At 43.8% G+C, this 24760-nt stretch overlaps 3 protein-coding genes across 5 annotated transcripts in view; 1 reads left to right on the forward strand and 2 right to left on the reverse strand.

The window, feature by feature from the left end:
* The window catches only part of SHOC1 (shortage in chiasmata 1), a 57477-nt gene extending 55466 nt beyond the window's left edge, over positions 1-2011 (forward strand). The window contains exon 30 of the mRNA XM_075740425.1: positions 1366-2011. Coding sequence (XP_075596540.1) covers positions 1366-1466 — 101 coding nt within the window. The 3' untranslated portion in view covers positions 1467-2011. The remainder of the gene's footprint in view (positions 1-1365) is intronic.
* A 3357-nt stretch (positions 2012-5368) lies between these two features.
* GNG10 (G protein subunit gamma 10) lies at positions 5369-12941 on the reverse strand. Of its 2 annotated transcripts, none has more exons than XM_075739317.1 (3): positions 12756-12938; positions 9165-9296; positions 5369-6267 (listed from the first exon to the last, which is right to left on the reverse strand). In XM_075739317.1, exons 1-2 carry the CDS (start codon positions 12834-12836, stop codon positions 9171-9173), a joined length of 207 nt encoding a protein of 68 aa, XP_075595432.1. In that variant the 5' UTR covers positions 12837-12938; the 3' UTR covers positions 5369-6267; positions 9165-9170. The 2 variants fall into 2 exon arrangements, with proteins under 2 accessions (XP_075595432.1, XP_075595433.1); XM_075739318.1 differs by lacking the exon at positions 5369-6267 and adding an exon at positions 8538-8665 and having other exon boundaries at positions 12756-12941.
* Positions 12942-15396: 2455 nt separating this feature from the next.
* Positions 15397-23230, reverse strand: DNAJC25 (DnaJ heat shock protein family (Hsp40) member C25). 2 transcript variants are annotated; one of them, XM_075739316.1, is made up of 4 exons: positions 22874-23230; positions 21222-21374; positions 19068-19538; positions 15397-16436 (listed from the first exon to the last, which is right to left on the reverse strand). In XM_075739316.1, the coding sequence occupies exons 1-4, from the start codon at positions 23189-23191 to the stop codon at positions 16314-16316; spliced, it is 1065 nt and encodes a 354-aa protein (XP_075595431.1). In that variant the 5' UTR covers positions 23192-23230; the 3' UTR covers positions 15397-16313. The 2 variants fall into 2 exon arrangements, with proteins under 2 accessions (XP_075595431.1, XP_075595430.1); XM_075739315.1 differs by lacking the exon at positions 21222-21374 and having other exon boundaries at positions 22874-23226.
* Between the last annotated feature and the right edge of the window lie 1530 nt (positions 23231-24760).

Genomic DNA, 24760 nt, shown 5'->3' on the forward strand with positions numbered 1-24760 from the left:
ATTTATGTTTTCTCTGTTGCTGCCTGTTGTTAAATCTCTTGGTGGTACAGCAAGGTCAGCACAGCATTAAATGCCTTCACTAATTAGATCAGACTCATTCATGAAAACACAAGTAACTAACTGATATAATGTTTCATGGGCTGCTTAAGGCAATTATGGAAGTAAAGAGAGGAAAAGTTAATTGGATATGGTGAACTGCTTTTAATTTCAGCCTATGTAAAAGTAAAATGTTCATACAGAAACTGAACAGACCTGGTGCCTGTCCATTGGAATTAAAATTGAGACCTGGAGTATTGCTGGATAGTTAACAGCATTTCAGTAGCTTGAAACTGGCACCAATAGTATAAAATTCTAAATAGAATAGTTGCAGTAGAGATCAGGGCAGATTCTTCTGGTATCACATTTTACAGTATTCTGAAAACACTGTGATCTCTGACTGATAAGCTTTCTGTAATACTCTTACCCAGCAGGGCAAAGGTATACTTAAATTTGAATCAAATTGAAAAAGAAAAAGTGATTTTTGGTTTAGATTTTGGAAGTATAGGCTTATTTTATTTTATTATTCACTAGCCAGGGGAAAAATAAGTATACTAAATACTTGTGTGTGCTAATGCAAAAAACCCCACCTTAATACAGTGAAAGCCTTCTGAAACCCTAAATTTAAGAAATGTGAAATCTCAAGTTTAAGAAATTTGTGTAGAGTCAAGTTAAAAAGACATATTGGGAACCCCCTGGGATTTCTTCAGGCTTCAGATCAAAGTTTTATTAAACCACAAACAATGCTGATATGCCAAGCCAGTATTTCCACTGGAACAGATTAAATCCTTAGGTCAGTGCTAAAGTTTTCTGACAGTACTTTCTGTAAAGAATAAACAGAATTTTCTCACTGTAACTTATTTTGAATAAGCAACTACTCAAAAATTTTATTGTAAAAATACTTGAATCTTAAAAATGTAAGTGGCTTTTTTAAACAACTTAGAAATACGAACATATCTCTGGTTAAAAAGATTTAACTTTCACAATTACTGAACAATTAGTGAGTGTAATATTAATGAAATAGAAATAAGCATTAAAATTTTTACTGAAATATTGTAGTTAAGCATAGTGCAGGTTGATGTATTTATTTTGTATCAGGTCCTATATTATTATTACAGGACGATATGCATAAAACTGATCAGTAGTAGTAAGTAGTAGTTAACATTAATCTGTATATGCTTAATTTTATGGCAGTTGATACTTTTCATACAGAGCATACTGGTTAAAGCTAAAGTCTGTTACTGCTTCTGAGAAACACATAGTTAAGTCTGCATACGTGTAGTATTTGTAGTTTATCATATATATTTTTTCTTTTGACTTCTTTTCCAGATTCAGGATTTGTAGAAGTACCAGAGTTCAAAAAAAGGAGATTGACATATGAAAGAGTCCCTGGAAGAAGTGATGGACAAACACGCCTTAAATTCTTTTAAATGGAATGGGGATTTACATACTACATGTACCTTTATAAATTCCTTAACTCTTTGAAGGGAAATACATTAAAACTCATTTTTTTGTTAATTTTGAGAGAAAAATTAGGGTTTGGGAATCCTTACTAATTCAAGATACTTTTGTATATTTTTAAAATTTTACTAAACAAACTAGTTCCTTGAACCTGGAGAATTACTGCTCCTCTGTTTGTTCTCATGGGTGATATAAAGGTACTTTACCACTCTTTACATAAAAATAAAATGCAAATGAAAAAAACAGACACTGATGCTCATAAAGTTTTCAAGGACCCTATGTTTGCTCCCTGAGCATGCAGCTTTCCAAACTTAAAGATGGACTAGATCTGCCAGAATCTCAAGGCTTCTCATAGTCTAAAATTTCTTGCACTTACAACTGTGACTCTTTGTGTTTGTCCCTTGGGCCCAGTTCCGCTTCTTTCCTTCTGACAGCTCCTTTAGAAACCATGTGACGAGTTCCCGAACTGCCTTTAATCATAATCAAGCTACAGAAACAACCTATTTGTTTTATGGACAACATGTGAAAGGTATGTTGAACTTTAGGATTCTAATAGATTTGATTCGGACAACTAAGCTGTGACCCTAGCTCTCTGCATAGTTTGGTGGAGACCATTTGTTGGCAGCCACATTTTTCAACCTGCTACAGCGCATCAGCAAGTAGGGAGGTAAGAGTCATCTGGGAGGCAGTGCCAGATATTGTAGGCTACAGCTGGAAGGGGTAAAAGATTTTTTTTTAAAAAAGGCATCTCAATTGCAAGCTACAGAAGAGAGAGCATAGAAGAGTACCTGAACCTTCACTTTCCATCAAAAGATTTGGCAATGAAACTGGAAATATATGTGGAAGCAATGGTAGACAGTAACTCCATTCTGCTGCAGGAATGCTTACATGGTTTGCACAGGCATGCCTGCCAGCTCCAGAATGTCTGAGTCTGTTCAGTGGCCTTCAGCTGAGATGATTCAGCTTTCAAACTCACAAATCTTTTAAGGTTTGATGCAATAAGAGAAAGTGGAAAAACAGAAGAAAAAACCCCCCACCACTAAGTTTATGGTTTATGCTTGCAGTAAAATACTTTCTTGATCTTGAGCCTTCATTAAGCTCATATTCACTATTTGGATAAATAAACCAGCACTTAAGGGAGAAAGCTTTGGTCTTTCAGAGAAAATGGAGGGCTGATTTTTAGCTGAAACTTCCTAAAAGCTATGATGACAGCACTAATAGCAATTTTAGTTCACAGTAATATCTCCAAATTATTTGTACCCAAATTGTTTGCAAGACTTTAATAAACATCTTTCAAGTGTAACATAAAAAGACTTGAAAATTGCAAACAAGCCAGTGTTTCTCTATTTTGCCCAGAATAGGAGAAAGACTTAAATAAAAATTGCGGTTTTCTTACTATTTCTGGCCCATTTTTGTGGTCACTGGACCTAACTATTTTCCATCTCTTTGCATCATGGGTTTGGCTCTGTTTTTCAGAACTGCCTCCCAAATTGCCAGGCCCAGGAATCTGTTAAGAGTGCAGCTCTACAAAGTCTCAGTCACGGATGACCAACAGTGGAGAAAATTACAGCTGCCACTGCCAAGCTATGTATTTATGTCCTCTTTTCCCACAGGCAAAGGCTGACACCAGAACTTTCACATGAACAGTCATGGAAGACTAGCTCAGATAATCTATAGATCACTTTGAAAACAAAGGCACGTTGCCTACATTAAATAAGTAAGGAAAATGCAAGTGCTGTTGGCATTAAGTTCCCATTAGGTAGAAAAAATGTCAGTGTATAGGTACTGGCAACATGGTGCAAAATAAGGAAAAGGGCTTGCAATGACTAAGTGTTTTTTACTGTATCCTACTCTCCATCTCTCACAGATAGGTACACATTGACAAATTTACCACAGGTGACATTCTCCCTCCTCCTCCCATCTGTTTCATGTGGAGGAAAAATACTATTGCACTATAAATACGCACTCTCCTACCCCAGTCATCTATAACTAAGAATAATGAAGCAACTAATTCTCAAAGAGATGCAATACAAAAACTAATCACCAGCCCTCCATCAGCGGGTAGGGACATTCAGTTCTTGGATCAAATTTGTGAACTGCTTAGTGACCAGGCAGGTGGCACCTGTAGATGAAGAAGAGTCTTGCTGACAGACTGTGAGGGATGACACAGGGAAAAGGTGGCCTTGTGGCTCATGTACAGACATGTGCACTCACTTAATTGCTTTATCCTGGGCATCTCCTGCTGCCAGGAGACTGGTATAAGGTCTCTACACACACTGCACAGAGTTGAGACCTCAGCAGAGAGCCCTCTTGGATAATCTTTGGTAAAGGAAGCCAAGACGTTGTCTATCCCCCTGCAGATTACACCTGTTAGAGCAGGGACAGCCAAATGGAATGCTTTTCCCTAATCATCCCTGTGTAAAGTAGTACACCTGCAGCTGGAGACATTGTCCTGTTGACAGGTAAGAAACACCCATTCTGCTACCTACAGAAGCAGACAGCTGCTCATGCTCATTGGTCAGGTTCCTTGGTTACCTCAAAAAAGGGGACCTGCAAAAGCGGAGCTGCTGAGATGCAGGCTGCTTCATTTAGCCAACACAAAATAACCAGCAGCAGTATGCTTCATGAAACTGGCTCCCCACAGGAACCCAAGAGCCTCAACACCAACCAACCCTGTTCTGGAGCTTGCTTGGACACCCCAGTTTTGTCACAGACTGTGCCTGGGGAGGGCAGAGGTGGCACTGCTGTCATCCCTCTCCCTGCTTGTACCCGGCAGCTCAGCTGCACACTGCCCTGAGAGCAGGATAACCACCCCGCTCCCAATCCATCTCACAACTGCTGCACAAGCCTTTCACTCCACTGCTGGTGCAAGACGTGGATGCAGTCAGGACCTGCATTGTGCTCGCTGTGCTGCTCCCCAACATGTGTTGACCATGGTGCTCCAGCTGGAAGTTACCAGGTGGAGGGGGGCAGAGCAGCCAAGAGGCAGTGGCAGTTGACTGGCTAGCAGCGGCTGGTTTCTCCTGCACACTGTAATTTGGCAGCTCCTTATGCCAGCTCAGCAGCCACTCCAGAAACCAAGCTCCAAGTGAGGACGCTAAGCAGGAAAGCGTATGCAGAGAGGGGACCTGGGGAGAGAAACAGATGTGGGGACAGAGTAGGTTTTATTGCAGGAGGTAAAAGAAATACAAAGGGCTTGCTGGGAGGGAGTGGCCAGCAGCCAGATGCTGGCTGTTCAGAAACATTTGATGCATACTCTCATCCATCTCCCTCCTTCCCTGACTTGAACATTTTGACCTCACTCTGAGCCTCTGACCACCTCTGTGAAGTAAGAATAACTACGCTTCCTCTAGACTTCCGCAGTGGCTGCATGTGTCGAGTACTGCCATATTCAAATAGCCTTCAATGAAAGGAAGGCAGAACGAAGAAAAGCTCTTAAGGAAGGACATTCCCTTCTGTATTTAGAGGCACAATACGTATTGGCAGTCCTGTGACTCATTTCAGTGTCTTACTGCAGGACAGCAAGCGTGCAAATCTTTTCAGAAAGACTAAACTGCCCAGAGGACACTCATTGCCCCATTTCAGTTCACATTAATGAAAATTAAATACCCAGATCGCAAACATCTTCCCTACTGTTTAAAAAAATGTATAAGTTAGCCTGATAACACTGTTACCATTTACCACAAAAATGGTGAGTAGCTATAAATAGGATTTTTCTATTAATGACACATTTTCTAAAAATCCCACAGCAACCTTCTTTCCCCAAAAAGCCAAACAGCTTGAGGCCTCCCCTCCCACCGCAAAAATCAAATTATTCTCTTCCTTATAATATCTGCTCTTTGTTACAATTAAACCATGAGTTCAAAGCCAGTAGAGAAAGGAATTTTATTTCCAAACTTCTAAAAGATTAATACAAACAATAGAAAGTAGACAAAATTAAAAACCTATTAAAAAAGTTAGTTGTTCTTGCAAAAGTGCTCTATAAAAAGCTGAAGGCAAATGACTAACCACATTTTAGTAAGTTTTGGGTATTGCAAACCTTGACAATTATGCATGCAACTATCTTTGGGTGTTCATGGATTTTTAGTGTCTGGTCACGTTTCAAACAAGTCAAGGAAACTCCACCATGGCAGTAACTTTACATATACAAATTAGGAGAAGTATTATATATTAGAAGTTTTGTAAGAAACATGCCTTAGGAATCATGCCTGTGCTACACATTGTGTCCATCATTTTCTAATATGTGTCATTCATGGACTTAGACGCAGTTGGAAAAAAACCAACCAACTGTAGTTGGTTCCAGGTCTTGCTAATGGAAGTAAAATTCCCCCTGAGAACATTACTTCAGGACAAACAGCATTCAGTTTTATACTTTAACAATTCACTTTTTGGATGTTTTATTTTGGAAAAAAAAACAAATAGTTTTTGCTATCATTCTAGTGTAACAGTTTACCAAGATAGGAATGAGTAATTTGGTAAAAATTCCTGTGTTTTTCTTTTCTTAAATGTAATCTTCTCAAGCACTATTTGTATAGTTAGCATAGTGTATTAACAATAGTGACAATTATGAGCAGAACAAGAGTTACATGAAAAAACTTAAAGAACATTATCAAAAGATAGTGAAGAACAGATACACAAGAACAAACAGATAAATATCTAGGGTATTGTTTTAGCCACACAAAAGTTAGGACACAGAGAAAGACTTTTCTTGTGAAGGAAAGGCAGTAGTTATTCATGTCATGCTTGAAGGCAACTCTCCGATGACCTTCCCTATAAGAGGAAAAAAAGGTTTATTAAATGATGTCTTTTTAAGCTTATACACTTCTCTTACAAGTTATAACACAAAAGCTCCTTTGCACTGAGAAAAACTGAATAACCACTTTCCTTTGTTGGATGTTGGCATCCTTGAATATTACAAATTTTTTTTTTAATTGGCCTTTTGACTTTGCTCTCATTTTTTACGATCCTCAGATAACCAAATAATAATAAATTAGGTAATTGATCTATCAGCAAAAGATGACTAAATGAAATCTTGGGCAGAGCTATGCATTTCTATAAGTATGATAAATTAATCATCAAATTTGCTTGAGAAAATATTTTGTATCCTGTCTGGATGATGCACTCAAACTTGAATCCTAGAAATACATACATATACACACAGACACCAAAAAAAGAAGAAGTAGAAAGTTATCTTCAAAAACAAAGAACACAAGAACACATGCAACAGTCACTATCAATTTTATCTTGTTTACAGGAAGAATTAAGGGTAGCATCTAAATTAAGAAAATCTTCTGCTTGTGCTTCCTCCCACCCCCAAGTTTTTCCAGAAGAGCATCTCAAGCTCAGTCGTTCTCTCTTCAGGTTCAATCCCGTTTTGTCAAACCTACGTAGCAACAATCAAAATGGCACTACTGGTGAGGCCAAGCACAACTACAAGCTCAAGAACCCTGGCAGCAGGAAGGGGAAGACTTTACAAGTACTTTATGTACTCCTCTAGTTTAAATGCTGCCATTAAAGAAAACATTTGTTTTCACTTTGATAGCACTCTCAAAGAAAGAACAGAATTCAGTGGTTCTTCCTCTCTCTGTAGTTTTTTCAGCTCTTTAGCAGGAACTATTTTTTTCTTTTAAAGAAGAGTAACCCCTTCTGAATATCTTCTTCTGCATTTGCCATGCAGGAAAAATAAGATTTTCCAACAAAAGTTATGGCGTGATCCTGCCCAAGACTACTAGCACACATGGCTTTTCTTCCTCCTGCTGCAGTCACTGATACCTGCATGACAGATGGGTGAGACCAAAGTAGGAGTCAAGGAAGTGGATCCCAAAGATGTGCAAACACTGGATGGTAACCCCCCACACCCTGCAGGTGTGGTGCAGGTACAAGCAATGCACAGTGCTAAGGCTGACAGAATTTAGGAAGAACCTCATCCTTGAGACCTGTGCTGAAAAAGGTGGGTTGACCCTGGCTGAGGGCCAGGTACCCACCAGAGCCGCTCTGTCACTGCCCTTGTTCACCAGACAGGGGAGAAAAGGTATAACGAAACGTTTGTGGGTCGAGATAAGGACAGGGAGAGATCACTCACCAGTTACTGTCACAGGAAAAACAGACTCAACTTAGAAGAAAATTCATCTAATTTATTACCAAGCAAAACAGAGCAGAGCAATGAGAAATACACCCAAACCTTAAAACACCTCCCCCCACTCCTCCCTGCTTCCCAGGCCCAACTTCACTCCCCATTTCTCTCCCTCCTCCCCCCCAGCGGCACAGGGGGACGGGCAATGGGGGTTGTGGTCAGTTCCTCACACGCTGTCTCTGCCGCTCCTTCCTCCTCAGGGGGAGGACTCCTCACACTCTGCCCCTGCTCCAGCCTGGGGGCCCTCCCACGGGAGACAGTCCTCCACCAACTGCTCCAACGGGAGTCCTTCCCACGGGCTGCAGTTCTTCACCAACTGCTCCAGCGTGGGTCCCTCCCACAGGGTGCAGCCCTTCAGGAACAGACTGCTCCAGCGTGGGTCCCCCACGGGGTCACAAGTCCTGCCAGCAAACCTGCTCTGGTGTGGGCTCCTCTCTCCATGGGGCCACAGGGCCTGCCAGGAGCCTGCTCCAGTGTGGGCTTCCCACAGGGTCACAGCCTCCTTTGGGTGTCTCCACCTGCTCCGGTGTGGGGTCCTCCATGGGCTGCAGGTGGAATCTCTACACCCCCTCATCCTTCCTCCATGGGCTGCAGGGGGACAGCCTGCCTCACCATGGTCTTCTCCAGGGGCTGCAGGGGGATCTTTGCTCTGGCACCTGGAGCACCTCCTCCCCCTCCTTCTGCACTGACCTTGGTGTCTGCAGATGTTCTTACATCTTCTCACTCCTCTCTCCGGCTGCAAAAGCTCTAACTGTTTTTTCCCTTCTTAAATATGCTGTCACAGAGGTGCTGATGGGCTCGGCCTTGGCCAGCGGCTGGTAGCCAGCTGGCATTGGCTTTATCAGACACAGGGGAAGCTTCTGGCAGCTTCTCACAGAAGCCACCCCTGTAGAACCCCACCCCCCACCCCCCTGCTACCAAAACCTTGCCACGCAAACCCAACACAGGTTACAATGGATGTGATTACAGATGGCCTCAGGTCCTCTCTGCTTCCAACATTTTTGGTGCTGTACCAACAGTAAGAACAGAAGGAGCCTAAGGACAGGCACAGACAAATGAATTGCAATATGACATTGAAGACAAAATGTATTTTAACAAAGTTCTTGCTTAAGCCGTGAGCTAGTCATCAAAACACATGCAACTGCCATGACTTTGTCTTACTTCTTCAATCTGGGTACATGACTGGATTTTATGTCTGGCTGTGTCAAACACAGCCCATGTGTCACAGACAGTTTTGAATGCTGCTAATGACCCTAGGGCTACTTGAACACAAAAACTGACCAACCAAACAAAAAAACAACTCATAAACAAAATACTTCTAGAAAGAGCTCTAAGAAAGAGCTGTAGGAAAGAGACACGCTTCAACTGCCACACACCTAAAAGAAACAGAAAACAATTTGCAGAGCCAGTAGGGAAGTGATGAATGCTTTGCTACCAAGAACTTGATATTCAAACAACTATCACCATGTGCCCTTGTCCCTCCTAGGGCTTGAGTTTCAAATCAGAGTTGCTGTGGTATCTGTGACTTTATTACCTGACTTCAGAGTAGAGTACAGGATCGGGGTTCTCGAAAGGGATTGCTCCCCGCAGGAACCCCAACAAGCAAGGCATCTTTGCAGGCATTCTGCAAACAGTACTGCTGGAGCTCTGCAGCTGCCTGAGAGACCTGTGTAAAGGAAAAAGAAAAACAAATCCAGAGAGGAAACCAATTCATTCACAAGCATCTATTAGGCACTTCCTCTTGAAGAACCATTATCAAACAGAGCAGGAGAGCAGCCAAGTCAGCTCTTGGATTCTTGTGCAAGTAAATCAGCACAGACACACATTTACAAAGCTCCCATGAAACACACATGAAACACTATGCCAATAACGAGCCAGAGGAGTGGGGAGGACTGACATGCAAGTGCAATGGAATTTGACCTCATTAAAATGCACAGGGCTGTGACCATGATATTTTCCAATCTACTGTATTGTTTTCAGGTTTATATTTGAATTCTTATATACTCAGATAATTTATAAAAAGGATTTTCATTTCCAAACTGTTAAGCAACACAGAGCACGACAAGGAATGAAAGCAAAAAGATGATGATTAAAAGCTTTTTAAGTCCAAATGGCCACCTTCCCCTGGCAGTGAAGTGAAAGCTTCAAATCCATGTTCTGGACATCCAAAGAGGACAGTCCAGAGCTGCAGAACAAGCCCAGGAACCCAAACACAAGATACCTCCTGCACTGAACTCCCCTGCTTTCCCTGGACAGCAAGTCAGTTGTGTGCCTGTATTTTTGAAGGAAAACATAGGGGAATTCCCAATATCTCAGACACACATTGGTAACAGCTGCAGGGAACTGTCAAAATCCTTGCTGTCTGACACATTTTTTATAAAAGGAAATACTGAGCATATAGATGGGAATGCAAGTTCCCCTCTGACCTCACCTCTGCCTTCATTACAAGACTCCTGAAATACGCATTTTTCTTCCTACACAACTTTGCATTGTTGCCAGCAGAGGGACAAGACAATAGCCAGAAGGACCATCCTCACTTCCCATCCTCCTGATTGAAGGGGCCACCCAGAAGCCCTGATGGGACTATGTCATCTAACAGCATCTGGAAGCATGTGGGAAATCTAGCCTAGTGCACGCTTTCATTTGCTATTTTGCTGCTGTCCTGCTCAACACCTCCCAACTCATCCTGGTAACTGCCCAAACTTACCCAGCAGCTGTCAGCACTTCAGGGAGTTAAGAGAAGCATTTTCCCACGCCCTCCCAGGTTTTCATCAGTGGAGTACAGGGAGAAACATCCACAGCAAGGATCCCTGCTCTGTCACTCCTCCTTTCCTCTACAAGAACCTCTTTCAGGAGGCTGCAAAGGTCTCCCACCCTGCCCAGCCCCTTGGACCCCCTGCAGCATGAGCACCCTTGCCTCAATCACAGTGCCAACCCCTTGCTAGTACTCAACTACGGACCACACGCCACCACAATTCCTGATAGAAGAGGTGCCACTTGCCAACACTGATCTGGCCAAGGCTGCGTGGAGCTTTTTCCCGGTAAAACAAGCAGAGAGCCATTCAGGGCACGGCTTGCCCTGTGAGCACAGCACGGTTAGCAGTTCCTTACTGCATCTCCTTGCACTTTGCCGCCAAACTGTGCAACACGTACTGACCTATTTATATCCTGGTGCTCCTGGGAAGATACAAACCTGATTTTTGGCATCTGTGTGAGAATTATCCATACACCATCAGAATTATTCATACACCTGTTGTTCTAGGACACATCTGCTACTCTTAGCCCTACCTACACCCCAGAACATTGTTCACTCGTTCAGTTCACACAGAAAAGCACAAGGGGTTCTGCCGTTATTTCATCACGGGACAAACACAGTCCATGCAATAGCCTCTTGCATGCAAGATACGTGTGGGTACTTCTTTCCTACTTGGTTTCCTCTTTCTGAAAATATGTTCCTGTCTGCTTTTTTAGCTGGCAGGATAAACAAAATCACCGTTGGAACTTTGAAGTATGTATTTTTAAAAATCCTTTCATATCCAGGTTCTGTCTGAAAACACATTCAAAGTAGCCAAAACAACATTTTCTCCCATCTCAGTGTCTGCTAAACCACTGATCCAAGTGGTTTTTCACCAGCTGAATATATTCCTCACCGTTTTAACACTGCATGTCAAGAAACCCTAGATGATGCTTTTTATAAGACATGTTTTTAATCATGCATCATTTCACTTGTGATTACAAAAAGACATGAACAGGTTCCTAGAACAGCAGCCCTAGAAAGAGACTGCTGTGCATAACACTACAAGAAAGATGAGGTCTTACCGAGGCCGAGCCTCCCTGGAGTACAAGCAAACCCATAAATATGTAGCTTTGAGAAGTACAGCTCCAGAATATATTACCGCCACAAAGAAACCCCCAATAAACTACAAACTGTATCTTTTATACCCTGTCCCCGCCCTCCCCCCCAAAAAAGCCATGAGGAGTTGTATGCCCGAAAATGAGCAGGAAAAGAGATCCAGGCTATTGCTGGTGGTATAAAGCAACATAAGTGTTTGGTCAATCATTTCTTGTTAGACAATACCCCTCTTGCCACAAGGGCCTACATTTCTACTCTGCATTGTGCCGTTTCCCACACATCATTACAGTGATAAGCTACAGTCACTTTTACTGAATCAAACATCTGCCGACTCGCTAATAAAATTTAGTAACATTAATGAATTCATCAGGATGATGCCCAAAAGCCATAGCGGTTTCACCTTGCAATGGGCACTTCAAATTTTCACCAGCCCAGGACTGCAGTAGTGAGATTCTAAATTATTTTTAAATTATTTAGTTAAGTTCCTGCAGCTCAATATACTGGTAGTGTCGTCAGACTGAGGAAGCTGGTGTTTTGTGACTGGCCAGAGAAAAATGGCAAATGCACGGAGGTGATGAGAGAAGAGGAAAGTGCAGGATCCAAATTAATTTGACCTTCATCACTTCACAGCCTATGCTGGATTTTGTGCGTGGCTGGAAAGAATCGTTTTTGCAAAGCAGTTGTGGATGCCCCCCCCCCCCATCTTCTGGGAATCAAGAGCTGGCTTGGACAGGTCTGCATGAGTGAATTTGGGCCGCCAGAGCAAAACAACAAAACCAAACCTCAGGAGCTGGCAGATGACAGGACCGCCTCACTAGCCTGTCTTTGTCTGGAATCTGCAAGCAGGAGAAGGTTCATGCATGCGTAGAGAATCGCCAGCTTTCCCCAAGCGTGTCAGCTGGTACCAAAACACACCGCCTCTCCCTGCAAATCCTGCCCGCGCTCGGAAGCGGGGGGGGGGGGGGGAGTCGGCTGGCTCAGCTTGCTTGTGCAGAATTAATGAGGTGCTGCTGTATTATTTATCACAGCTCCTTCCACCAGGGAACGGCACTCACTCCACCGCGCCCGCGGGGCCGGGAGCGGGCAGCCGGGGCTCGGAGCCCCCCACGGCACACGCACCCCCTCACCCCCTCCCAGGGCAGGCGACGCGGACAGACCGGGAAGAAACGGCAGGAGCAGGTCGTCGTCGCCGTCGTCCCCCGCCCCGCCGCGCAGGGAGAGGCAACCCCCGCCTCCCGCCCCGGGGGTCCGACACCCCGCGCCCCGGCTCACTTTGATCCTCTCCACGGCCGCCTCCAGCTTCAGCTGCTCCACCAGCCGCTGCATGGTGCTCAGGCTGCCGCCCGACGACATTACCGAGGCAGCGGAGAGGACGCAGGGAGGGAAACAGGCAACGCGGCTCCGCTGGCCTGGGCCGGGCGCGGCTCCCGCCGCCGCCGCGGAGCCGCCCCCGGGAGGGGCCGCGGCCGGCGCCGCTCCGCCCTCAGCCCCCGCGGCACCGCCCCGGCCCTGCCCCGCTGGACGAGTCCCGGCCCTGCCGCCCGCCGCGCCGTACGGCGGCCCCCGCTGGGGGCTGAGGCTGCTTTCTGCTGTGGGGCACGGAAAACGTTGTCGGCTAAAACTGGACAGGAAGGAATAAAAAGGGAAGAAAAGGGAAAAGAAAAAAAGGAAAAAAAAGAAGGGGTGGGGGAAGGGAGAAAAAACGGAAAAGGGAGGGGGGGTGGAAAAGGAGAGAAAAAAGAAGGAAAATAAAATAAAAAGGAAAGAGAGGAAAGCGAGTTCTAAGCGTCCTGCAAAGCTTTAACAAAAACCTGCTCTGCCCACAGGCGGCTCTCAGGCTCGAACTGCCAGGCAGCTGCTGCCGGCGTTGCTGCATCCCCCCCCGCACTGTTCATCACCCTTTTGCTAGCGACTATAAATAAGTCACTTCAGGTTTTGGCGGGGGTTTGCCAGCCATCAGAGTCCGCTGGCCTGTTAAAATGTTGGCGGGATGAAGCTCATAGTCTCAAACGATATCTCCAAATGTAGGGACGATGACCAATGGACATGCTTGAACCTCAATCAAAGCCTCAGCACAGTCGTGGAATATAAAAGGCCCTGTCTCTAAATACCTTTTGCATATTGAGTGAAATGTACGTTTCACCTTATATACACTATATATTTGAAAGTACGTAAGATAGAGTTCCTTGAAAAAAGTTAATAGGAGGAAGGTGATTCTTCTCCAAGATCCCTATTACTTTGCCACTTTTTCACACAAAGATCTCACTGCTAGCCAGTACCAGAAACACTTGTTCACGCAAAAACACTTCTCTGTGAACATGTCTCAATTTACACTGCCTTTATGAGGTGTAGTATTGTAACAGTAGTCTCATTCCTGGTTGTTTTTTTTTTTTCTTATAATTGCTTTGTCAACTTAATTTCAAGATAAAAGAGGGACTGAAAATGTATGCCTGAAAGACAGGCATCATTTAGAACTACAATGAGCTGTTAGGCTAGAAATGCTCAGTAGCCTCAGCTGATGAGGTGTCACTGCAATGCTGACAGCTTTGTAAAGACAGTAGTTTCTTCGACCCTTCGTCACAGAGACACAGTGTCACCGTCCAGCAAATTTTTGTTGTAGCCTGTGAATTTATGCCTGTGTCTGGTTATTTCCAAAGAGCTCATATGTTGAGAAAAGAAGGAACTGAGTCGAGCCTGCAGAACGGCTCATTCCCAGCAGGTCATGCAGTACCTGCTGACTTTCCCTTCTCCACATGGCATCAGGCCACAGAGACAAGACACCATTGCCACTGAAAGACAGTTCTGTCCTCGGCAGGGACTGCCCCTCCATCACACTGATTTCCTCATGTAGTGCCAGGTCAGGAAATTGATCTCCAGAACGAACCCAGGCACAAAGGGAACGTAGATCTGTGCTTTGACTGCTTATTTGTATAACCCAAATAGTTTGCTTGGGAGGGAAAGGATGGAGCAAAACAAGGCACAAGGGCAAGAGCACCATTCACCTGTTAGCCTGTGAAACTGCGGCCACAGGTTTAGATCCTCTTGCACACACTTGCCTGATTCTTTCCCAGATACAACTTTCTTACCAAATAATCACCACCACTTTATTTGCGCTTACTTTTATTCCCTTTGTTTCTATCACAGCAACTTAATCTTCCCCCTTCCACTCTTGCAGGAGGCTGTGTTTTAGGGGATGATGCAGCAACGCACGCAAGCTGTGAAGCTCTCTCACTTCATGAGCATCCTTGCAGCGTTACTGCCACACCACTACAGTATCCCTAACATCATGACAGCAAGCACAGCTTATTCTAGGTACCTTCTTTCACAAGTTTTAGATTTGAATTGACCATTAAATACAAAGTGAATTAGATTTATAGCTACACTACATGCACAGAGATGAAGGTCAAATCGAGTAGTTCCTCTTCAATTTTATAAATACATACAGAAGTTAGTCACTTAGCATAATACTTCTGATGTACTTTTGAATGTGTACTATTTTAAAACTGAGTTGACATTCCAAGAACCAGTGAAAGCTGAACTATCAAGAGAGGCATAAAGAACAGCAACTCTTGCTCAAAGAATGAGAACACGTCACCTTTGCAGAATCAGTCTTGCTTCAAAAAATATGCCATAAGCATTTAAAGACTTTTAGCTATTATGGGCTTTGGCAGGAGTAGAAAGTTCAAGAGCTTCTCTCCCAGAACCAGTCTCCACAGAAGCCAGCTACCCTAGCGCTGTTTTCAACAGAAATGGTTCCAAAGAACTTGCTTTTACAGATGCGATAACAGGAGCAGCCCCATCTGTCCACACTTCCCACCTACCTCTTCCCCAGTAAAATTCCTGTATAGAACCTTTTACCAGAAAATCATGGAAACTCTGACCTGGGCTGAGTTACAGAGGAAACCACAACATGCTGCTTTGCATTATTTATTGTAAGTAGTCTGAGGTCTGATCAGATGAGATAAACATAATGAATACTTTAGATTTAGAATTTAAAACAAATCCAGTGTGTATATTATATAAATTTTTATTTACATAAGGCATCAAAATTGCCCTTTTTAACAAAAGGGTCATTTTCCCTTTTACCAATACTTTGGTGAAAGAAATGTCACATTTAGTAGACTAATATTCACCGCTATACTTGTTCTGAACAAGCAGGTACAATCCAACGTACAAGATGAAAAACCAAACGCAAAAGATCTAAGCATACTATTTCATGAATCACTCTGTAGAACAAAGAATTAAGGCTTGTTTGCATCACGATGATGATCAGTCATGCATCATTTATTCCCACAAAAAAAAAAATAATTTGCAACTGGAGCAGGAATAGCAGAAGTCTGGTATAATCCCCATATTGTCTACATCAAAAAACAATTTGGCATCTTGGAAATTGGATTGAAAAGTCAGAGGAAGGAGAGAGGAAAACAGAAAATGGCCCTTGCCTCAGAATCCTTTATAAGCATTTCCAGTGTCCATTTGCAGGAACCTTTCATTTCAAAAAGGAAAAACAGGACTTTCAAGGACTGATCTAGAAAGACTAAAGTTATGGTTCCACTGATCATGAAATATTAAACATGTAGAGAAAATACATGGTTTGGAATAATGAATTCCACACTGAGATCCCCAAGTAAATGGCATATATATATTAAGCTGAGCCTGCTGAATAGGTCTGATTTATAAAAATGGTAAACCTGTATTATTTTTCAGCCTGATTTAATAATTCCTGAGGTTTAGATCACTGCTAACCCACAGCAGACAAAACTCCAAATGATGTAGTGAAAAGTTTTGCAAATCACTTTCAACATTAGCACACATTTTGTTCAGCAATTCTCAATCATCAATAAAAGTCAGTCTCCCCGGTCCTTCATTTTTCATCCACCGCCGGTATCTCTTCCATCGGGGATCCATGGCCATCTTCTTCTTTAACTCCTCCTCTTGTTCTCGTTTATAGACCTGATAGACAGACAAAAATTTTTCATAAGGCTGAAGAAACAGCTTAAGTGAACCCCAAAGGGGGCTGTAACTGTTCGTAGTTAACCATTCACCAGCTTATTGTCTTTACAGAAGACTGAATTTCAACATAGAAGCAGACCTTGACCAACATAAAGTGTACGAGAACCTCCACCCGAGGAGCCTACCAGCTATAGTTGAGATGCTTTGCATTTTTGCTGAGATCAGAACTGCCTCCTCATAAGATGGTGCTGCAAGCTCCTAAGCTTATTTGCTAAAGAACTAGATGCTTGTGCATTCAGCAAAATAAAATTTTGCAGTAAAGAACTGCTAATGGTCAGAAAGCTAAATTTTGAGTCCCTTCTCAGCACACATACTGTTCAATGCAGCTGTTCAGCTCCTCACTTTAGTTGTTTTCTCATTTCAAAGTCATTGTTGAGACAGAATACTGCTATGGATTTTTTTATTCCTAATGAAGTTTCTCAACTAAGTTCATATTGCTGCATTAACTATTGGCAGTATTAAACGGTAAGTAATTACATTCAGTCAAGAAATGGTGTCATTGTAATGAAATCTACAATTATCAGCAAAGTCGAGTATCTAAAAAAATGCATCTGTGTTTTTATTCTGGAAGGCTGTTTATGTAGATACAGGCAGTGTAAACCTCAACACCATGCAGATTTATGTCATCTCAGTGTCATCTGACTTCTTCCCAGAGGGAATTAAATTTAAGATTATGCTATGCGTGAACAAGATTTTAAAAATATTATAGATGGCTTTGTAAATATACCAGCTCAATTTTCAGTGATCATACATGTTTTAAGAATTATTAGGAAAGTAACAGAGGGGAAAAAAATATTGTGGAGCTCCATGATGTACCTGTGTATTGAATTCTTGGTCTTTCCCATCCTAAAAGCACACTGGAAAACTGAACAATATGCAGCCAGGCATCTCCAATGATCAAAGAACAGAGAAGCTTTTGGGGAGAAATACTTAAGCATATTTTTCAGCCTAGAAAAGACATGACTAAGTTTCAAGTAAGGATATGGCGGTGGTACACAGGAACACAGGTAGCAGGAGAAAAGAGAATAAAGCATGATTGTTCTCCATTTCCAATAATACAAGAACCAGCAGGTGTCCAGGTGGCTTTGAAAAAACCACCTACACATATTGCTGAACTCATGACCAGATGCACAGCAGACACTGAAAGTTTTAATGCATTCACAGAGTGACTAGGTAAGTTTAATAAAGAAAAACTCATTAAAGCAATTACCTACAAAGACACCATTTCCTTTTCAGGAAGTCCCCAAGCTGCAAGTTATACTGGATAAATATTGCTATATAGGTACAACTTTCACGTATTCTTACTAAAAATCAACTGCTGACCACCACAGGAGATGAGTTTGGGCTAAACAGACTTCACTTCTGGCAAATACAGCTCTTTTATATTCATCACCAAAACATCACTAGTTGGAAACAGCGTGGATCCCAAACCATTTCTTCTCTACAATAACAGGATATCCATCCTATCTTACTTTTTCCATGTAACATCTGCTTTGACTAGTAACATTACTCAATCTTTGGACTTGCAGTTTTCTAGGAAACCCATCACAATTCAACAAGTGTACGTGCCTGTCGGCTAATCCTTTCCTTACGTTAGCATCAATTCTACTATTTTTCTCTCCAAGTTTCTAGATTAATCCACCCCTGCCTACTTTTAAAGAATCGTTTTCTTGTCTTTGGTGCCCTGCCAGCAGCAAAGGCAGTTCTCCCACCATCCTATTTCTTTTCCCAGCATATGCAGAGCAGCAGCAACATCTCCTCTTCCTCTTAAGCAGGCCAAGTTAATTTTCTCTGTTTCTCTCTAGAAACCTCCCACCCAGATGGCCCACAGATGAGCCTGTGTGAAACAATAAAAGTGTTTTGCCAATCTGCCACCCCCCAGCATCCCAAGTAATTCTGGACTGCAAATTCCATTCTGTGGATAATGTTCTTTCACTGCTCTCACAGAAAGCTTAAAAAAAATTACATATTGACTATTTAGTAACTGGCTATCCAAGCAGTTGCGCCCAATGGTATTTCGTATACCATCTTTACTTGAATAGATATACAGCACAGCAAAAACAGTCCCTGACTCACTGAAGGCCAAAGAACTATCAAGGGACAGTTTAAAAAAAAAAAAAAACTAGTTAAGAATTAATGGATTAGAAGATTGATGAAATAGGAGTTTCAGATGATCCAGGTAATTATTACAAATTATTAGTGTTTGGAGAACAGTCTTCAACCTGCTACAATAACTTTGTCATACCACATTGTTATAAGAAAGCCTTTCAGCAGATTCAACTAAATCTTGCATGCAGAGATTCCCTAACAATCCCTGGTGGACATCCCCTGATCGAGAAAATCCCTTCCTGTATCTGTAGGCACAGTCAGGAGCTGTTGTCTACCAGTACGTGAGCTTAAGTCAAAGAAACCACACCATGTGGTTGTCTAACAGTTTTCAATTTAGAAAGCAATAGCTAAAATTGAAGCAATACTTCACAAAGCCCCGTCCCAATCACCTCCACAAAACAGCTGTTCTTACTCTGGGAGCACTGGACAACTAACATTAGCTTTTCCACCAGAGCTACCCACCTCATAGTTTTCTCGTATCCACAGTTGCCGTTCAAGAAAGGTCTCTTTTTGATGATCTTCTAGGCTGTCAAACTGAGACTGAGACATTTTCATGTACCTTCGTATGATATACAGCTTCTCTTCCACACCGTACTCTTGCCCTTTAATGGTGAAACAATAAATCCACCAACAGTACCAAACAATGTATTTGCACAAGTAAACAGGAGCAAGAAGGATCTGAAATAGAAGGATATCATATATCTTGGGCTTCTGATAACCGCCTTTTATATCTATTTTATTTTTAATAATGTCTTTGATAATTTCTTCCTCTTCTTCACGAATTTCTTCTTTAGACCGCCTGTTCTTGCCTTTTTCTTTAGTCTTGTTGAGTAAACCTTGTTGCCTGGCAATCTCAGTAGCTTGTATACGGTATTTTGGCACTGTAGCTAGATAGTTGATCGCTTCATTGTAACTACTCCACCAGCTGAAGAACTGTAATTGAAGAATAGTAGAAGTAAAAACCGTGTTTTTATACAGGCACATTCCTATTTGGAGGTTTGCCAGGAGAAAAAAATAATGCTATCAGACACCCTTAACCACAATTACATTAGAGCAAGGGTAAAAAAAAAAACTGAACAGTACTTCTTCTGCAGTATCACAGAAGCTATAATTATTCCTCCAAACTTAGTAAGGCACCTGGAAAATAGATGGATATCTCACAGCAATATACAGTGATGAGGAAGGATAAGCAGACACTGTTCACATTAGTTTTGTTCACAAGAAGATGGCAATCTCCTGAAGGTTAATGCTAGGCTGTGCCAGCTATTCTCAGAAGCCCCCTTGGATTTTATTTATAAAGTAGCTGGTATATGAACATTTCATTCTAAAACTGTTACCCATTAAAGACAGTTAATTAAACATGGATTAAGTACATGAAAATCTCATTAGTCTGACAGGATTGACTTTACAAGATTCAACATCCCCCTCAAATCTCCAGTTACCCTCTGAATATCAATGGGGAAAAAAACCCCTCCAACAAACCAGAAACATAGTGCCTGGGGCGAACATGTCTTATTGGGGCAACTTTAAAAAAAAAAGCGGCATTTCACAGCATTCACCAAGACAAAGGGCAGGCACATACACATTATACAACCCTAACAAAGGCCATGAAGCAGAAACAACAGAAAGCAAAAGACAGTCAAATCAGTTTACACTGAATTTGCAATCCTATGGCAGCTGGACTGCAGGAAAGTGAGCATCTCCACTTACAGCCAAAATAAGAAGTAAGAGGTGAAAAGAAACTGTGAATGGAAGTGAGTCTGAAGAAAAAATTAAGTATTTGGCTGCATATGCCATTGGAATTTATTATTCCAAGCTCTCAAACTCTGATTAATGTATTTTGCTCTTAATTTCCAATATCCCCCTAAAATGTGAGCTATCTGCACCACAGAATAAACTGTTATCTTCTCTTTAAACTTTTTGAGTATTTTTAATATTTTGAGCCAGTAATCTAATAGACACTAAAGAAAAGAAACCTTCTTCCACTTAAATATTTGTTAGCAATAGCACAAGTTTTCTCATCTAAAACACAGGCTGTTGTTTCCTTGACCTTGGAACTACCACCTTCAGAGCAAACTTCACTGAACCGAATTCACTTCTCTCCTGACTTCACTGTGGTGTTTAAAAACCACTGCCATGTAAGATTCGTGCAACAGCAAACTCACGATATTCAGTCCTATCATCTGAATTGAGTCTTGAATTTAGTTTGCAATTAGTTTGTTTTTTTAAAAAAAAAATTACTTACACAGCTTGACAAGCTGACAGACGCTTATTTGGACCACAAGTCCTGGCTGTGCTCAGGAACAGGCTATTCTCAGCCTGCCACGAAGAACTAAGTAACTTCTTTAGAAAAGCTGCACTTGTCTCTATGAAATACCCTACCATTAAAAGAAACTAAACTCTACCTTTGCCCAAGGTACCAAGGGCAGTCAAAAATCTGCTCAGTATCTCCTGACTTGAGATTTGTCATGGACACCACACAGAAGTTTACCACAACAGATAGAACGGGCCTCCTCACTGACACTGTTTAATACCTGGCACCTTATGAGAGCTGCAGATACTTCTCTTCTTGTTCAGAAACTCACTGAGTAGTGTCGCATAAATGTGAAATTTTACCTGAAACACGGATATGGCACACACTGTCACTAGAATAACTATTCTGACATCCACTTTGGGTGCCAATCTCCTGCTGTAGTAGTGATAATAATGCCTGTAATACTCTTCAGGATGATCCAACATGTAGTCATAATCTTTACGTGTTTCTTCATCCTGCAGGATAAGACAAAAAACATGCATAGGTTCAGATTCCTGTTTTCACTTACTGTTATAGCTGTGTTTAACATCTCATTAGTGACCATATTGCTATAGAATTTGCAATAGCCCAATCGAGTATGAAGCACAGCGGAAAATTTTCGGTCCTTTTCTCATATTCTCAATTAATTCGTTCTCATGCTCACCTGCCCACACGTATCTGACATACGTGGTCTTAAATGCATAAGCATGCACGGCATGAAGACATTTAATACTGAAATAAAGACGGGCAACTGAAAATCACATAATAAGTATTTTTAACGTCAGAATGGGAAATCCAGATGGACTAGAATTAATAAGTATTGCTCAGGAAAAGATTTTCAGATTAAGAACCTACTAATAGATTGTTTTACAAATCTTTTAGAATAAGCTTATGGGGCTGTGGAACCCTTCTAATGGAAAGGCGTCTCAAAACCTCGTTGTTCGCATTTTCTCAGAGTTCTTCTCATTTTCACCCATGTAATTAAGAGATGAGAAATTTGTCAGCCTCAGCTGCATTCCTATCCCCCAGAAAGTTCCCTTTTTTCTCCCTCGCAGCTTTAAAACACTTAAAGGTTTCATTTTTCCACCTTTGCCAAGCCACAAATACTTTGCCCCAATAAGCCTCCCTTATAGATCCCACACTCTACTCACGTCACTGTTACTTTTTTTGTTTAAAGGTATACCTCTATGATAAAGCCCAGTCGGTTCACTTTAAATACAAAGGGATTTTCAAGAGAACAAATTCTAAATACAAAGGGATCTTCAAGAGAACTGTATCCCCTCCCGGCGCTCTTGGGCTGGCTATTGAAGGTTTTTTGGGGTTTCTTCCCCCCCTCCCTGGCTGCTGGTAGCCAGCTAGCCAGCTGAGCCCACACAAAGGGACGCAGACCCGATGCTGCAGGGCCCGCCGCGATGCACACAAGTGTAAACCCGAGAGGCTCTGATCCCGCACCCCTACCCCGCACCCCGGGAAAAGACACCCGCGAAGTGTGCACGGCCAAGTCGGGCAGAATCCCCGTCTCTTCCCATGTACGTACGCTTCAGAGGCAGACGCAGCACACGGTGGGGACTATATACCTTTCAGCGTATTTTAAAGCCACGGTTTTTCTTCTCGGAACATGCGAATTGCTCAATGTTGCTGCCGGCGGCTAACGCGCGAGCTGCCCATATGCAGAGATGGGCGATTTCAGCACGGCAGGAGAGCAGCGTGCCCCGGGCGCCGTGAGCCCCGGCCCCGCACCTACTCGCCTGGACGCCGCCTCCGTTCCCGAAACCGAGACCGCCGAGGGAAGCGGCAGCGCGGGCAGACGCCATGCGTGGCAAGGCGCCCTGCCTGCCCGCCCGTCCCGCTCCCCGGCCCGCCGCCGCCCCCCCCCCGCCCCGGCACGGCCCCCCGGGGCGGCCCCCTCCGCCGGCCCTCCGCGCTGTCTCTTACCGGAGCGGCTCCGGCCGCGGCGGCGGTCCCGCTCTCTCACCTTGAGGGTCTCGTAGGCGGTGGCGATGAGGAGGAACTTCTCGTGCGCCGCCTGCGGGCCGCCGCCACCGCCCGGCGCGGCCGGTTCCCCGCGGTAACGGTCGGGATGATACTTGCGGGCCAGCTGCCGGTAGGCGCGGGCGATCTCCGCCTTGCTGGCCTGCCGGCTGACGCCCAGCACCTCGTAGCACACGCGTCGCCCGCAGTACAGGCCCTCCGTCAGACCCCGCGCCGCCCGCGGCAGAAGCACCGCGCACAGCCACAGGTACAGCAGCCACCGCCGACCCGACCCGGGGCCGCCGCCCGCCGCCGCCGCCATCTCGCTGCTGCCGCCGCCGGGTCCCGCGCCGTGCGCAGGCGCTTACGCGCGGCCGGAGGGGCGGGGCCGGCGAGGAGGACGCGGCCTCCGCGCGCGCTGGCGGGGTCGCCTCTCGTCTTCGCGGCGGACGCCGGTCCCGTGAGCAGCGGGATCGCGACAGAAAAGCGGTCGTGATAGAGCCCGGGTTTGAGATGCCAGTGTCTTCCTTGATTCCTTCCAGTCTGTTTCCGCTTGCTGTTCCTTCCAGGGAAGAGTCTTTTGCAACGCTCCCTGAACTCGTGTTTAATACATTTAAGCTCATTTCTGCAGAGTTCGGGTTTTGTTACCTGCGTTGCGTTTGATCGCTGTGATTTAACTGGCAGCCTCTGGACTACTTCCCCGTACATACATACAATATATGCCCCGCAGAAGGTGCCTTAGAGAGCACTCCTGCTGCTGTTGTCTGATGTATATACAGCTACCTTTGATGATGATGGCAAAGGGAAAGGTGTTAAAATCCTTTAAAATAGACATTTGGCCTCACAGCTGCTAAAGCAGGTGTGCCGCCTTAGATCTTTTTTTACCCAAAAACTTGTTTTGGAAACCAGGACTCCATCTCTGCTTCAGTATAACTGTCAGGAGCGTTGCCTCAGTATTGGACCTTTGCTGGGAAAGTCAGATTTATGTCTGGTGCTGGAAATACCTGCCACAAAAATACTCAGCTCATCACAGAACACATGCTGTTCTTCTGCTAGAAATGAGTATGCATCTTATATTTCTGGCCTCCTCTGTCTGTCTCCTTTTTGCATTAATAAACGTTTATGATTTCTTTGAGAGACGGATGAGTCCTGAATCTGCTTCCTCCAAAAAATTCCACCTCTTTACAGCTCATTAGAGTCCAGCCTCTCGGCACTGGAGGCTGACATTCAAATCCTCAGATCCTGAGCTTGAGAAAGCAAGCAAAAATTGTCCATGGCCAGTTTTGTCACCCTTTTTCTTTTTCTTTTTTTCTTTTTCTTTTTTTTTTTTTTTGAGTTGAGAAAGAAGCTAGTTCTTTGACACTGCGTTACCTGGGGCTCACTTCTGCCGAGCAGAACTGCCTCTGGAGCTGCAGTGAGAGGACCCCATGCCATCTGCAGGCAGCAACAAAAAAGCTGGCAAATAGACGCCACACTGTCTGCTGTCAGTTACACGCCGGGGACGCCGTTATAGCTTCTTGCCAATACGCTTCTTACAGAGATTACACGTGGCACCGACGAGCTCAGGAGAAGGATGCTGCGTGGTGGTCACGCCTCTCTCCTGCAGCCTTAGAACCCCAAAACAGCACCTAACGTATTTTACAATGCAGCTTTCTCCCTTTAGTCAGTGAGTTTGGAATACGATAGCTCAGCGGCAACGGTGTTGAACTTTTTTTTAAAAAAAACCAAACAGATATTCCCGAACATGTGTTTGTCACACACGCTGACCCACGGCCACCTCAGCAGGAGAGAAGGAGATGCCAGGGGAGGTGCTCGGAGAAGGTGGCGCCCAGCAGCTGTGCCTGCTGCTGCCGGCAGTGGCGCCGAGGCCTCGGGCAGAGGCAGTCGCAGC

The sequence above is a fragment of the Balearica regulorum genome, chromosome Z, assembly GCF_011004875.1.
Source record: "Balearica regulorum gibbericeps isolate bBalReg1 chromosome Z, bBalReg1.pri, whole genome shotgun sequence".
NCBI lineage: Eukaryota > Metazoa > Chordata > Aves > Gruiformes > Gruidae > Balearica > Balearica regulorum.

Excerpts from the sequence above, each read along its gene's own strand:
- DNAJC25 (XM_075739316.1), bottom strand. The coding sequence starts at position 23,191 with ATGGCGGCGGCGGCGGGCGGCGGCCCCGGGTCGGGTCGGCGGTGGCTG. Across the intron at positions 21,375-22,873 it reads CCGCCTACGAGACCCTCAAG|GATGAAGAAACACGTAAAGA; the intron begins GTGAGAGAGCGG and ends CTTATCCTGCAG. Across the intron at positions 16,437-19,067 it reads GGATACGAGAAAACTATGAG|GTCTATAAACGAGAACAAGA; the intron begins GTGGGTAGCTCT and ends TCTGTCTATCAG.
- GNG10 (XM_075739317.1), bottom strand. The coding sequence starts at position 12,836 with ATGTCGTCGGGCGGCAGCCTGAGCACCATGCAGCGGCTGGTGGAGCAG. Across the intron at positions 9,297-12,755 it reads CGGCCGTGGAGAGGATCAAA|GTCTCTCAGGCAGCTGCAGA; the intron begins GTGAGCCGGGGC and ends TCCTTTACACAG.